The 15,294-nt window shown below is 32.5% G+C and overlaps 1 protein-coding gene across 6 annotated transcripts in view; it reads left to right on the top strand.

Moving 5' to 3' along the window:
* LOC127736505 (tyrosine-protein phosphatase 10D-like) overlaps positions 1 to 15,294 on the top strand; it is a 181,165-nt gene that overhangs the window by 144,284 nt on the left and 21,587 nt on the right. For 2 of the 6 annotated variants that reach the window (XM_052247056.1, XM_052247050.1), the window contains 5 exons: positions 1,844 to 1,882; positions 7,160 to 7,241; positions 11,628 to 11,718; positions 13,567 to 13,646; positions 15,038 to 15,172. In XM_052247056.1, coding sequence (XP_052103016.1) covers positions 1,844 to 1,882; positions 7,160 to 7,241; positions 11,628 to 11,718; positions 13,567 to 13,646; positions 15,038 to 15,172 — 427 coding nt within the window. Of the gene's footprint in view, positions 1 to 1,843; positions 1,883 to 2,014; positions 2,039 to 7,159; positions 7,242 to 11,627; positions 11,719 to 13,566; positions 13,647 to 15,037; positions 15,173 to 15,294 lie in introns of all 6 variants that reach the window. The other 4 variants (XM_052247053.1, XM_052247052.1, XM_052247055.1 and 1 more) reach the window with 2 other exon arrangements.

Raw genomic sequence — 15,294 nt, 5'->3', positions numbered from 1 at the left:
TATAATTTTGAGATCCTCTTTTCTTATATGATTGCAATAGCATCAAAATATATCCCTATACACGTATTTTAAGCAACCCTCCAGTCTAAAAATTTAAAACAAAACAAATGTCCTTTTGTCTATCCTGCAACATTTAGTTTGTGAAAGCGAGACATAGCAATCCTAGATTCTGTTGTTGGAGGTGTCCTCAACATTTAGGTTCAGTCTGTAGTTAAAGTTTTTTTTAGACAGCAATAACTTTGTTAAACCATTATGGAATTTTATGAAATTTGGACAGAAGCTTTTTTGTGACCGAAAGACAGTATATCCAGAGCAAAATTTAAAAATATTTATTTTTTCTTTCTTCATATTTTACTGATAAATGGACTTAAGGTCAGTAAATGGCCTATGTCACAGATTTTAGTAATTTAATTTTGCATGCAACTTTGGCTCATTGAACTTTAACTGAAAATTTAAAAAATGGTGAATTTATCTCTTTTATTTTCTGAAATAGTACTGATTGATTTCTTTCAAAATAGGTGAACATTTGTATAGAAAGCATATAAAATCAGCGAAAAAAAGTCTTGATTTTTTCTTGAAATTATCAAATCTCTACTCTAATTCTAATCCATAGAGTTTTCATAAAAAACTAGAGTGGGGCGCACATATTCGACGGGGACACAATTTCGCCGTTTTATGATTTTGAGGTGTAGAAACTTCAAAGGATTGCTGAAATGGAAGAAATAAGCCGGTAAATTATATTTTTATAACAAATATGATTATTTTTTAAACTTAGAAAAGATTTCGGCACTTACCGCAGAGGACCGAAAAACGACAACGATTTTCGGCCAATTTCCTGAATGAAAAAAAAGATTTCAAAGAAGTATTTCTTAATAATTCTTTGACTGATTGCCCTAAATTTCAGTTCTTTACACCTTTGAAATGTCTGCTATTCATCTATAATGAAATTGATTTGATAAATATTGTTTAAAGCTGCAGTTATTTGGTTTTAAATAGATGTGTAAAAACGGTGAATATGTGTCCCCCTATGACAAAACATCAGGAAATTTCAAATAGCCTTTAATCTAACTTTTCAGATGAATTTTTTCAGAGAAACACGTTTTCAAGCTAAGAATATTTTGCTTTTGATGTTATCTTCATATAGAAATATCAGTATACTTCAAAAACTTAAAGGTCTGAACATAAACTGCAGAAAACATGGAAAATTATGGCGAAAATGAGCACCCCACTTATGTTGTTGATACAATAATTTCGATTTATTAAAAGATAATTAGAAACAGTCTGGGTTGTTACACATCAATTCCGTTGGGTTGGATGAAGTGGGAAAAGTGGGTACCTAATTTTTGTAATCAACTCCTCCTACAGTTTTTAACCAGCATCCCTAAAACTTAGAAGGAAGATTACACATATGTTGTGCACCTCCTATTATTGAATTGTTTGGAGAATTTTTTCATATTTTTCCAGACTTGGGACCTTTGTCATTTTTCAGCATAATGTATGAAATAGGGTACAAGTTTTGTCTAATCAAATCATATAGTTTACAACCTTTATGGATTATGAAACTTGGACACAAGCTAATCTTCAAGATCATGCAAGATATAGCATCTAAAAAATTTTTTTTTAAATTCTGTATATTACCTGTAAATTTATTCAATTTTTACAGTCAACATTACACTTTTATACTGACAGCACCAATTGCAGGCGACACACAGGGTTCTGTGGAATCCTTTATAAGTTTTTAGATATTTGAATAGTTTTTAGAAAAGAAAGATGGAAATATTTTTGACCTCAGTGTTTTTAATTATCAAGTTTTCACACAAATAATTTTAGATTCATGTTTTAGTTATGCCCCATTAAAAGTTAGGTCAAGAGTGCGAAAAAGGTGAGAGATTAAAAATTGATTTGAAATTTCTACTTTAATTTTAACATTGTTCACTGTTAACAAACACTGTTTAACAAATCTGAAAATCTGAAAATTTAATAAAAGATGATAACTTTTGATCCCTTTTTATAGGTTGAATAACGAGAGTATGAAAAGGCATGTATCAATCTATTCTCTTTTGTGCTACATTAGCTTTACTTATACATCAGAATTTGTTGATATTTTACTTTTTTCTGAAATGATGTTGCATGTTGGATTATTCTCTATTCTAAATACCTTTCCAATCCTAAAAAGTGACAATTTACAAAGATCCTGACTGGATATATTTCTATAGGTGACTTTGACGGCACTTTCTCTGACACCCCACCCCACCTTTGACAAAGAGAAAGAATCACATGAATCTGTCCCCCCTTTTCCAGATAGCCTAACTTAGTGGAGGTACAAAATGTGGTTGGGTTGAACCAGTTTTACATACACAAAAACCTCCCCTCTTTGTTGTCAATTTGCAAATATTGTACAGCACCCACAAACATTTTAGTATAAGAGCTTTCAAAGACCCCCAGAAATTTTGGCTTCAATCATACTTGTAATTTTCATCATTTTTTTCATCTATAATGTCCCTTACTTTTGGATGTTGATTATTCAAAATGACCCAAAAAGGTAAAGACTGTGTTTTTTGGGGTTGTCTGAAATGGTTCCATAGGTGATTTATTGTGTTGGTTCTGGTTCTGAAAGCACTGTTTCTTGATGAGGCAGTAGACTCATTTATTTCATTTTTTATTTTCCCTCTGATCACTATCTTATAGCAGGTACACATATATGCTAATTTTCTGTCTAAAAGTACTGTATAGCAGTTAACCCAAATAATTCAGTCCCTCCCTGTGATCGACTCTCCCACTTGGGAGGGCCTGAACTCTTTATACGATAAAAATCCAGGATATTGATTGGTGCTCACTATACGAGAGAGCCATCAGCTGATAGCTTAATGTTATCGAGATAGGTAAATTCTGGGCTAATTTAGGCATTAATGTAGCCATCATAGAGCAGTGGAATTTATCGACTGAATTATTCAGGTTATATAGCAGTTTATATCTGCTGGGTGCAAATTTGGCTTCTATAAATTTAGCAGTAAAATGAATCTACCAAATTGAGACAAAAACTCTAATATTTTACAAGTACAAATATATATGCATTTAATGTTAATTCTATTTTTGTACATATTTGTTGGCAGTTTTAGTTGATTATCCTACCCCTGCATGCATACATCAGGAACTTCACTGTTATTGCCTTCTATTACTGTTATTATTTTACAATTCAATTTGATTAAAAAAAAAAAAAAAAGACTTGATGGTTGTACTTTTTGGGGTAATATTGTGCAAGCATTTCTTAGGGTTGATATTTATTCTCTGACCTTGTGCAATCCCTTGAAGGAGCCGTTTATTCTAAGCTTGTAAATGACAAGCAGTAAATCCTGTTGTGGACTCTGGCATCTACGTCTATGTTAGCTTGCATGTTGTTGTGGACTCTGGCATCTACGTCAGTGTTAGCTTGCATGTCGTTGATGTTTCTTACAAACTTATAACCATACAGCAATATATTTTGGTATATTCAGGTGGATCTTCTAAAGACTGACCATGTTCCATAATATGAAGTTCTCGTGCAATGACCAATATTTCAAGGTTCAAAGGCTTTGAAACAGTTTATAATGTTCTTTAGATTTTACGTCTGAGTTCACATTGCAGATACTACAATAAGGCAAAAAAAAAAATAATCCAATCATTAATAATATTGGTAAACTCAGCCCATGGACAACTCGGACCACAGCAAGACTGAGCGCTCGACTCAAAATCATGTCGCAAAAAACATAATGAAAAAATAAAATAAAATGGAAATACTGACCTTCCTAACCTATTTTTTTTAATGATGTAACCTTAAACAGACATATATTTTTTTTTTGGCCTAATATAAGTTGTGGTTAATTTGCATCTTCTGGAGTATAGCAGCTTCCCTAAAAAAGAATCCCAATCTAACCTAATTTATGTTACACTTCATTGACATGGATTCAGTTTGACATTAGAATTTTTTTAAATGACCTACAATCAAGCAGGCTTATCAAGCAGTATCTGTGTAAACATTGTAAACAATTTGTAAAAACATTATTATCCCACCGCGGGTAAATTATGACGTTGTGATTGGTTTAACGCTGTCATGTGGTGACCCCCTATGGATCCGCAGGGGGTTCATGACGTCACGTCTACTGTTAATGGTGATGTCATCTATTCTTTGGCCTCACGCCCTATGAATTTTACTAACCCTCTATGGATCTGTAGGGGGTCAGTAGCGAACCATATAACTTATAATATGTTTCACAAGGTAGAAAAGCTGGATAGTTCATATCTTGTATTATAACAGATGCCTTATAGTCAGAAATTTTCCTCTGGTATATGTCAGGTGCCCTTGATCTCAACATGGTTCAAATCCTGTTTAAGGAAGAACAAAAATTTGCTTAGCCAAATTTGCAGATCTAACATTTTTTGGGCTAAATTTGAGATGAAGTATATATATTAAATTTCACAGTTTAGTTTTAAAAAAATATTGAATATGAAATGTGGATGAAATGAAATTGATTGATTTTTACATTTTTTGCTTAAATAACAATTGTGTAAAAGATATTTGCCTCGTCAGCCATTAAATGGAAATTAAAGTTTTTCATTAACAGATTAAGGTATATTTATTTTAATATCGTTTAATATAAAGGAAAATAATCCTTTTTGGGAAATAATTGCCAAAATTTTGTCTCGCTACGCTCTGTGCTAATCTTACCATTACAGAAAATTACTTTTCCCTTGCAGAAGTTTCATTGAAAACCTTGATTCACCCCAGTCCTTCAACAATTCATAACTTATACTGTTGTTTTAATGGAAACATGTTGATACAGCTTTTTTGTTTATTTTGGTGGTGATTCGCTTTTACATATATGAAAAATATAATTAAAAAAATAAGATTCAATTAAAAAATTAACATAATATTAACATTCAATTTTAATATGAAGTTTTTTGACTGAAGTATGATTATCTTTTGAAATTTAAAATCTTGCTTCCTCTTTAGTACATGTTTTACACACATGTACTTCACTTTCAGTTATTTTAATCAAGTGATGAGTCATTTATAGTATTTCCTCAATTTAGAATATTTGAGAATTTATTAATTCTGAAATTGATAGAACAAGGAAAGTTAAATGATCAAAATATGGCAGATAAATAATGTTAGGAATGGTGTGTAAAAACTTGATTATATTTTCACTAAATTGTAATGCAAGAGGGAGATTTAATTGATTTATACAGATATAGTCATCATGAAAAAATCAGGTAATATTTAAAAATGTTTACTCAAAGATAAAAATCTTTGATTTTGGAATATTGAAATGAGGTTTTACTGGTATGCAACATATTGCATGTCACCTTGCTTATTGTTGTACATTTTCAAAGTTTCACTTCAACTATAATTTGGTGGTCTTGCTGTAGCACTCGCCTTGAGAGCGAGAGATCATGAATATTGAAACCTGAGCCAAACCACATACTTGAAATTGGAATGTGCTGCTTCTCCACTAAACATGCAATATTTAGGAGTAAGAGCAAAGACTGGCAGGCCGGGAGTCAGAATATTGTGTCTGGGTAGGGTGACATGTCTTCCTGGGGACTGCTTGGACCTTGTGAACTACCAGTTAAAAATCCGACTCAGTATGTCAGCCTAGTATCAAAACAGAGTTCATTTATATATTACATTAACTTTTTCTGTCTTATGCTGAATATGCATTTAATTTGGTACTGGACGATTGACATCCATCATCATCATAATAATAGTAAGATTTACCATTTCCATTTCTTAATAAACTGACCCTATGTGTTGTGTCCAACCTTTTTTAAATGTGGACATTTATTGTGACACATTTTGGCAGAAGAACACAATGTTACTATTTACCTTTATGCTATAGTGGTGCACAATGCTCGTGCGTGGCTGGAAAAATTCTAAATTATAAGTTTGCTGGCATAAGATATGTGTTAATATGTTCTTAATAGGAGCCTGTTCAGTGGTTGTTGTCTGTTGATGTGGTTCATAAGTGTTTCTCCTTTCTCGTTTTTTATATAGGTTAGACCCTTGGTTTACCTTTTTGAATTGTTTTACACTAGTAATTTTGGGGCCCTTTATAACTTGCTGTTCGGTGTGAGCCAAGGCTCTGTGTTGAAGGCTGTACTTTGACCTATAATTGTTTACTTTTTACACATTGTGACTTGGATGGAGAGTTGTCTCATTGGCACTCATACCACATCTTCTTATTTCTATTAAACATCATACAAATAGAGAAGTTGCTATACTTTAGTCAGAAACAAATGGTAAGTTTGCTTCAGAAACGCATGCATCTGCTGCCTTTGTTTCTTTTATTTAATGCATGGTTTAGGATAAATTTTTTTTTAATCAATATTCTTTTTTTGGTATGAGAAATATTTATAATAAAGTATTGCTCAGTTGTAACTTTCACTATAATGACTGGTACTGTTAAGGACTTATAGTCCTTGAAAATGATAAGAAAGCATAAATGCTGAACTTTATTTAATAAAAAGTACTTAATTATCAGGTTTGAGTTTTAATCCCATAGGTTGTATGGTTCAGAATTTATTGATTTTTACACACTGAACACATGTGACTTATTAATGAAAAGGTTATAGATATTTTAAGACATTACTTAGGCCAAATAGAATAATAAGTTAGGTTCCTGTTACATTGTTGAAAAAATTGGATAGGTTAGTAATGATTTTTTTTTTTATATATTATTTATTTTATATAGAATATCCACAGGACACATTGTGACTTTAACAATTAATGCTTACTTGAACATTGTTAAAAAATTATAATTAAGGTAAATAAAGAAGCAGGAACCACAAATATTATTTTATGTGGCCTGACAGTAATCAAATCCAAAGAACAAAGAAATGTGTTACTGCTAGCAATGCATATAACATCACCTTCTTAAATATTTTAAAGAGATGGCAGTATGATGTGTGATAAACAAAACACAGATAGAAAGGACCTTGATCTGGACCTAATACCAAAGAAAAAAAGGAAGAAAAGGGACAAAAAGTTAACAACTTATTGGTTTTTTTTTTTATTTTTGAAAATATTTGACTGCTATTTTTGTTGTTGTTCCCTATAGAGTACCCTCATTTCACTGATTAGGCCAATCAATAATTGCTTTATGATTTTTAATTGTTCTTTCAGACCTATTGTATTGAGTGCCATTGGTGACTTCTTGAGAAAGTACCATGCAGACGACAATAGACTCTTCATTGGAGAGTATGAAGTAAGTTTTCATTCTTTTTCTATTTTTTAAAAATACTGTAAATTCAGAAATTATGTGATGTTTTTATTGATGAGAAAAATGCGACGATACCATGTCCACAATTATAAAAACTCTCCTTCATAATTTCAGTAGTGATTTTCTTTCACAAAATTTTGCAATCACATTAATTAGATTTTGCATTTTTGCCAGTGGTCAAGGATTCGCATTCATAAATTTAATGCATGCATTAATTTCTGAATTTACAGAGTTGATATCTTTTGGATAGGAAGTTTTGAAACAGTTTTTTTTTTTCACACTCCTTTCTAGCATCAAAATTTGCCTTAATCTTTTATATATTTATATCTTAATTACAACCATACTGTGAGTAGTTATTTTTGTACATAGTTTTTGTATATATAATTTTTAGTTTTAAAATTTTGTTTCTTAAATATCAAGTTTAGAGTTAATAGCTTTTCTTTTTAAAGTTTAACTAAGCTATAAATGAAAAGAAATTTTGTCGACCCTTTTTATGTTGAAACCTTCAGGTCAGTGGTAAATTTTTAGTTATCCAAAGTTTAACTCCAGATGAGCTTACTTGAAACAATCAAGGGAAGATAACTTGAACTTTCACTTGGTAGAACCAGTATTGTGTATCCGATTAACTAATCATTCTTTTTACTAGTGCACATGGATCTCTTCATTTTCTTGTCCCCCGCGTTGTGAAATACCAGGCATCTGTTTGTCCGTCTGTCCGGTCTTGTTAGCGCTCTTACATGTACAATTCTTGTCAGATTTTTATAAAACTTATGTCATAGGTTTATATCAGCAATGTCTTGGAGGAGTTCCAAAATCAGTGCCAATGAACTATTTTTAAAAGAGTTATGCTCCTAGGAAACATTTACTATATGGAAAATTGCATTGTTAGCGCTCTCATGTTTACAATTCTTGCAAGATTTTTATGAAACTTATATATAGGTTTATATCAGCAATGTCTCAGACAAGTTCGAAAATCAGTACCGATCAATTATTTTTTTACAAGAGTTATGCCCCTTTGAAACATTAATTATATGAAAAATTGCATCGTTAGCGCTCTCATTAGTGCAATTCTTGCCAGATTTTTATGAAACTTATATCATAGGTTTATATCAGCAATGTCTCTTACAAGTTCGAAAATCAGTGCCGATCAATAATTTTTAAAAGAGTTATGCCCTTGGAAACATTAATTATATATGAAAAATTGCATTGTAAGTGCTTTCATTAGTACAATTCTTGTCTGATTTTTATAAAACCTATATCATAGGTTTATATCAGCAATTTCTCTTACGAGTTCGAAAATCAGTGCTGATCAATTATCTTTAAAAGAGTTATGCCCCTTGGAAACATTAATTATATGGAAAATTACATCATTAGTGCTCTCATGTGTACAGTTTGTGCCAGATTTTTATGAAACTTACATTGTAGGTTTATATCAGCAATGTCTCGAACTAGTTTAAAAAAACTGTTCTGATCAATTATTTTTATAAGAGTTATGCCCCTTGGAAATATCAGTTATATGGAAAATTGCATTGATAGTGCTCTCATGTGTACAATTCTTATTAATTATATCGGAAATCACATTGAATTTGCTCTGAAGCATTCATTTCTCTAAGATATTTATGAACAGTTTAAAAGATCCCAAAAAAGTGTATTTTTTAGTTATTGCCCTTGTACCTTGGATAGATGATATATGTGCAACGCGGGGGACATTGGAACTCTGTTCTTTTATTTAGACACTGTTTTTTTAAAGCAATTGCTTTTATGCCATCGCGTATGGCCATCTTTGTGACGCAAATCAGAGACTCCGCCCAGATCAAGCCATAGTATTTTGTTAAACAGGCTCCTGGTCTGTCATTCTTAAACACCTATGTATGTTTTCTTATGCAATACATAGCTTGAAACTTTTGAAAAACGTTAGTGGATTTAAGAGGTTTCAGCATATTTTCTTGTAGATGTATTTTTGTATTTAGGGGGACAACCGTTTGACTATAAAAAAACATAGAAGTCCGAGTGAAAAAAAGTGCATTTTTATACCTGCGATTCCGTTCTCCTTTCGTACGATGTTTCAACAAAATATCAAATAATTTCAGTTGTTGATTTAGATTTGAAAATTTTACTGAATTATCTCTTATTAAATACGGTTTTATATGTTTAATTGGTGTTTCTCTAAGAAAGAGGCCAGGTGCTCTTGTTGATGTTCATTCATAAAATTATCGTTCATTCATAAATTTATCGTAAAATCAAAATCACTACACAGGTTATACGTAGTGTAAAATGATTACCTGTAATCTAAAGATAGACAACCTTAACTGACCTATTTTGTTGATTTGTTTGCGCAAACAATTTAGCGGAAAAAAACCCTTGTCAGTTAAAAACACATAAAAATAAGTTCGTTTTCCTTTTTTGTCATAACTCCGTAAGATTTATCGATCACCTTACTAATGAAATGGACCCGTCAAAACGTGATAGATGTCAAGTCCAGATGAAGAGATATTTACAATTTGGAATTTTCTAGTTTCATAGATTGAAAAAAAGTACGTCCTTTTGGATATCATAATCAAAACTGGGTATGCATGACAAATGATGAAACTATTATCCTCGTCTTTCCAGTGGACGAGTCTACTACATGTGTTGACACTCGACGGTCCACCGTGTTTGCAATTTTATTTCACATGTTTTCGAAATATTGAAGATCATTTTTGGCAATGTTTCCTGAAAATTGATAAATATCAAAGCAACGAAGAGCTGTTTGTTCTTGTTCGTATAATGCCGATTTAATGTCATGTTTGTCTGTGATGACCACCCCCCCCCCCCCCCCCCCCCCCCCCCCCTTTTTGGGATTGCATGAGAATTATAGTTATCTCGTACCGCATGAGGATGACACGAGCAATAATGTTTGGGACTTAGTTTTAAGAAATGAAGACAAAGTAACATTATGAAAATATTTTTAGTAAGCTGAAATATATGTTTATTTTTTACATGTTTATGTCTTGTAAGATATTTCATTTCTTTCCCGTTTTTCAACATTTGCGTCTGGAAAGTTGAAATGTTTTAATTGAATGGTTAAATTTAAATTAATTATGATAATTGTTAAAATTAAATCAATAAAGGAAATTATTGCCCAGTTACAAACACTACCAGGGGATAATTTCTTTTTGAGTTATATGTTTCAGCACATGTAAATTTGACCCCAAATTTAGCCTGGTAAACGTGTTGTCTCCTTGTGAAATATAAAACATATCAAAAATGACTTTCTGCTAAAGTCTTTTATTGATATAAAGTTAAAACCTTCTTACTTCTCACTAGACAACACTCCTGTCAGGTTTAGTTCTTATATATATGTGGATGAAAAAGTCCCCAAAACATTAACATGGCAGCAATTGCTTTTACAGCCTTTAAGGCTTTGATTTTTGTTTTCTGTAGGGGAGGCCTCAGTGGCAGAGTGGTCTAAGTAGTCGAGCTACTGTATCACTAGCCAGTCAACACTGAGGTTGTGAGTTCGAATCCCGCATGGGGCAGGTGCACTTGACTCCAATCTTAATTGACTAGGATTGTCAGTTTTCCTACCGAAGGTCGTGGTTCTCTCCTAGCACTCTGGCTTCTTCCACCAATAAAAACTGACTGACACGAAATAGCATAATAGTGTTAAAAGTGGCGTTAAACACTAACCAATCAATCAATCAATGTTTTCTGTAGTTGTTTAAATACTGTATTTTATATTTTACTTAGTCTATTTTAGAATGTAAAATACATGATAGCGTGTTTGCTTGAACACTATTTGTTTTATTCTGACCAGAGCATAACATGCACTTAACTTTTCATCACCTCTCATGGCATGATAATTAGGATAATCACTTTTATGCTAGAAAAGCAAATTTTATTTAATTGAGCATAGAATAGGTAGATAATAAAGATATCTAACCATCTAATAAAGTGTTATATAGACAAAACTATTGATTACCACATCAAGTTACAGGCATATTGTCAATTAGCATTTAATCCCATGACCATTTTTGACAAGTGTGGAAAATTTCGACATATAAGACATGATAAACATTGTTTATAACACTATTGGACTATATTAAGTTGGAATCATGCAAAATTTGACTCAATCGATGCAAATTTATATAAATTACTGCTTTCGATGTAGGGATGGCAGAAATATTTCTTCTCATGAAGAATTTGAGATAGCCGAGTTGGAGACATGGAGAGTAACGTATTTAAATCTTGTTATTTACTCCAGCATAATTTCAAGAAAGGAGAGTTCGAGACAACAAGAGATGACTGTATTTAAACTTTTTAGGATGTATTTTCTTATAATTAAAAGTAAAATACCATTGCATCAATTTAATTGAGTTCTTATTCTTACAGGATTTGAAGCAGTTGAGTCCAAGACACACAACAAATTCGGCTAATCTTGACGAAAACAAACCAAAGAATAGATACACCAATATATTACCTTGTAAGTTGTTACATATGTTTATGAACAAAAGTTATGACAATATTAGCATAAAATATTTATATTTCTTACCAATTTTCTTTGAACTAGTTAGTATAATTATATCAAGAGCTGTTTTAATGTATTGAAGTATGAATATGTAGGTCTAAAAACCAGATTTGAGGCAGAGGTAATTAAATATAATGCTCCCTGCATGATAAGGATTACTTTTTGAAAATTAAGCATACAGTTGTATCTAAAGTACTTGATTACTTTTTCTGGTACCAAAACTGATGAAAAAACACCAAAATTGTAGCAATAACTGGAAAATTTGAATTCCAGGAAACCTTTTTAATTATTAGCTCTTCTTATGCTGAACTATTATCAAAAAGTGGAGGAGATTGGTGCATATCACTTATAACACTTTTTTCCCTATTCTTGACCTGCACATCCCAGGGATTTAGTTTGTTGTAGTCTGCATAGCTGTGGACCTTAGTGAACACATGGTACATAAATGTGCTAAGCTCTGAGGAAACTGAGATAGCTTTCGGCAGGCTAATTCAACAAAAAATTCCTGACGTTTTCACATTTATGGCTGCACCAGTGACTGCAACTGGAAATAGTTGTCTCTGAAAGATACTTGAAGTTCTAACATGTTACTAGTTATATTCCAGTGAGTTTAGGTCGATTCTGGAAGATCATGACATCTATATACCATATGGGCCAGACAAAGAAGGGCAGTCCACTATTCATAATCCTCCTTTTTCTCCAATTTAATTTCCATAGTTCCAATTCGGGTTCCCAGTTCAAACTGCACCTTAAATCGGCAAAATATATTAATAAATTGCCTAAGGTTGAGGGAACATACCTAAATTTTGAAATCAACAGTTAACCACTGAAAGCATGGGAAGGCATTAGAGAATAAAAAAAAAAATTTGGGACAGAGGCTGTAATATTACAGCCCCCAAATGGTAAGTCTTAATAAAATAGCCATTTGCTTGTTATTTTGCTCTTTAAATCCATTGAAATTTTAATTCATGAATTCCAGGTTAGCACTGATGAAATTATAGTTGAACATAGTGCATCTTTTATAGTATATGCATATAATATTATTAGTTTTCTATTGGAGGAAAAGTGTCTTAAAATACATTTCCAGTAGAATACGTTATATTTAAAGATTGATAAAGGGCCCTTTATAGCTTGCTGTTCGGTGTGAGCTAAGGCTCTGTGTTGAAGGCCGTACTTTGACCTATAATTGTTAACTTTTATACATTGTGACTTGGATGTAGAGTTGTCTCATTGGTAGTCATACCACGTCTTCTTATTTATGTGCATTGTAAAAGTTGCATTGAAAAATCATGGTAACTTTAAATTTCTTGGAAATGGTCGATTCAGTTGAATTTTTCTTGAAGGATGATTATCCTGTGTTCTGAGATCAATTAATGTTTCAACAACTGAAGTAATTTTTAGATAGATGCAGATAGATTATTGAAAAAGTAACTATTACTGGTAATTAAATTGGTTTACATGAAACCAAACAATGCTGGTACATATAAACATATACAAATTGAGAAAAAAGTACATGAGAATTAGTGAGAATACAATTTTATTAGTGTGGATTCGTGTGGATTCATCATTATTTGTGGAATACCAATTTTCCTGATTTAATGAGTATAGGTGAACCACACATTTTAATGTTCAACGAAATATAAGTTTCTATAGGATTGAATGCAGACGTTGGCAAAACCATGAAATCAAATATCTATGAAGAAACAATTTTTCCTCAATTCACAAAATTTGGTATCCACAAAAAAATAAAAGGAATCCACAGTATTAAGCAAGCAGTTTATATGTACTTTTAATATTTTCCAGATGACCACAGCAGGGTAGTTTTAGCTCCAATGATAGATGAGGAAGACTCTTCAGATTATATCAATGCTAATTATATACCTGTAAGTTATACACAGTTATTTGGATCTTTTCTAGTGGGAGGGGAACTTGGAGCTTGATATATGCTTTAGACATGATTATTGTTGAAGTCCATATTTTGACCTCTTTTATGATTGTTTAGTGTTTTTGGTTTTGTTTTTCATTGGCATATACTTTACATCTCCTTTCGTTTCCTTGCCTGCAAAGAAAGGCAAAGAATGCATGCTTCGGCTGTTGTCTGCTCTATGGTCCGCTTGTTGTCTCTTTGACACATTCCCCATTTCCATTCTCAATTTTATGATATATTTGGAGCTAATTGTGCAAAGACATAAACTATTTGTATAAAGCTTTCAGTAAAGTGTTGGAAGATCAATCAATATCTTGCATATAAATACCTGCAGTTTCTAACTGGCATATGTCCATTGTCCTTGACCTATTTTAATGGTTCAGTGAATGCTTTGAAAAGGCACAGATTTTTATCGCATGATTTTTGTCGAGCCTGCGACTTTTGTTGCAGAAAGCTCGACATAGGGATAGTGATCCGGCGGCGGTGGCGGCGGCGGCGTTAGCTAACTTCTTAAAAGCTTTATATTTTAGAAGGTAGAAGACCTGGATGCTTCATACTTTGTATATGGATGCCTCATGTTACGAAGTTTCCGTCAGTCACATGTCCAATGTCCTTGACCTCATTTTCATGGTTCAGTGACTACTTGAAAAAAAAGTTAACATTTTTTGTAATGTTAAATTCTCTCTTACTGTGGATTCATTATTATTCGTTGGATACCAATTTTCGTGGTTTTCGTGGGTACAGATGAACCACGAAATTAAATGTTCAACGAATGACAAATTTCCTATAGATCTGTATGCAGACTTTGGCAAAACCACGAAATTAAATATCCACGAACATGTGAGTTTTCCTTAATCCACGAAAATTGGTACCCACGAAAATAAATGAATCCACAGTATTATAAGTAGTAGGATAACTATATTTGGTATGTGCGTACCTTGCAAGGTCCTCATGCCCGTCAGACAGTTTTCACTTGACCTCGACCTCATTTCATGGATCAGTGAACAAGGTTAAGTTTTGGTGGTCAAGTCCATATCTCAGATACTATAAGCAATAGGTCTAGTATATTCGGTGTATGGAAGGACTGTAAGGTGTACATGTCCAACTGGCAGGTGTCATCTGACCTTGACCTCATTTTCATGGTTCAGTGGTTATAGTTAAGTTTTTGTGTTTTGGTCTGTTTTTCTTATACTGTATGCAATAGGTCTGCTATATTTGGTGTATGGAATGATTGTAAGGTGTACATGTCTAGCTGGCAGGTGTCATCTGACCTTGACCTCATTTTCATGGTTCAGTGGTCAAAAGTTAAGTATTTGAGTTTAACTTTATTAGACTTATTCTTTCTAGGGATATACCTATGGTAAGGAATTTATTGCCAGCCAGGGACCATTACCAGGTACAGCCAATGACTTTTGGAGAATGATCTGGGAACAGAGTGTATCCATCGTAGTCATGTTAACAAAGTGTAGTGAAAATAACATGGTAGGTTTGTTGTCATGAAATGGAAGTTGCTTCATAATATTAGTTCTAAGTGAAAGAAATATTCTGTAATATTATTAGCTCACCTGGGCCCAAAGGGCCCCATGTGAGCTTATGCCATCACT

Source organism: Mytilus californianus, unplaced genomic scaffold, assembly GCF_021869535.1.
Source record: "Mytilus californianus isolate M0D057914Y unplaced genomic scaffold, xbMytCali1.0.p SCAF_31, whole genome shotgun sequence".
Classification (NCBI taxonomy): domain Eukaryota; kingdom Metazoa; phylum Mollusca; class Bivalvia; order Mytilida; family Mytilidae; genus Mytilus; species Mytilus californianus.
This window is presented reverse-complemented; position numbering and strand designations above follow the sequence as displayed.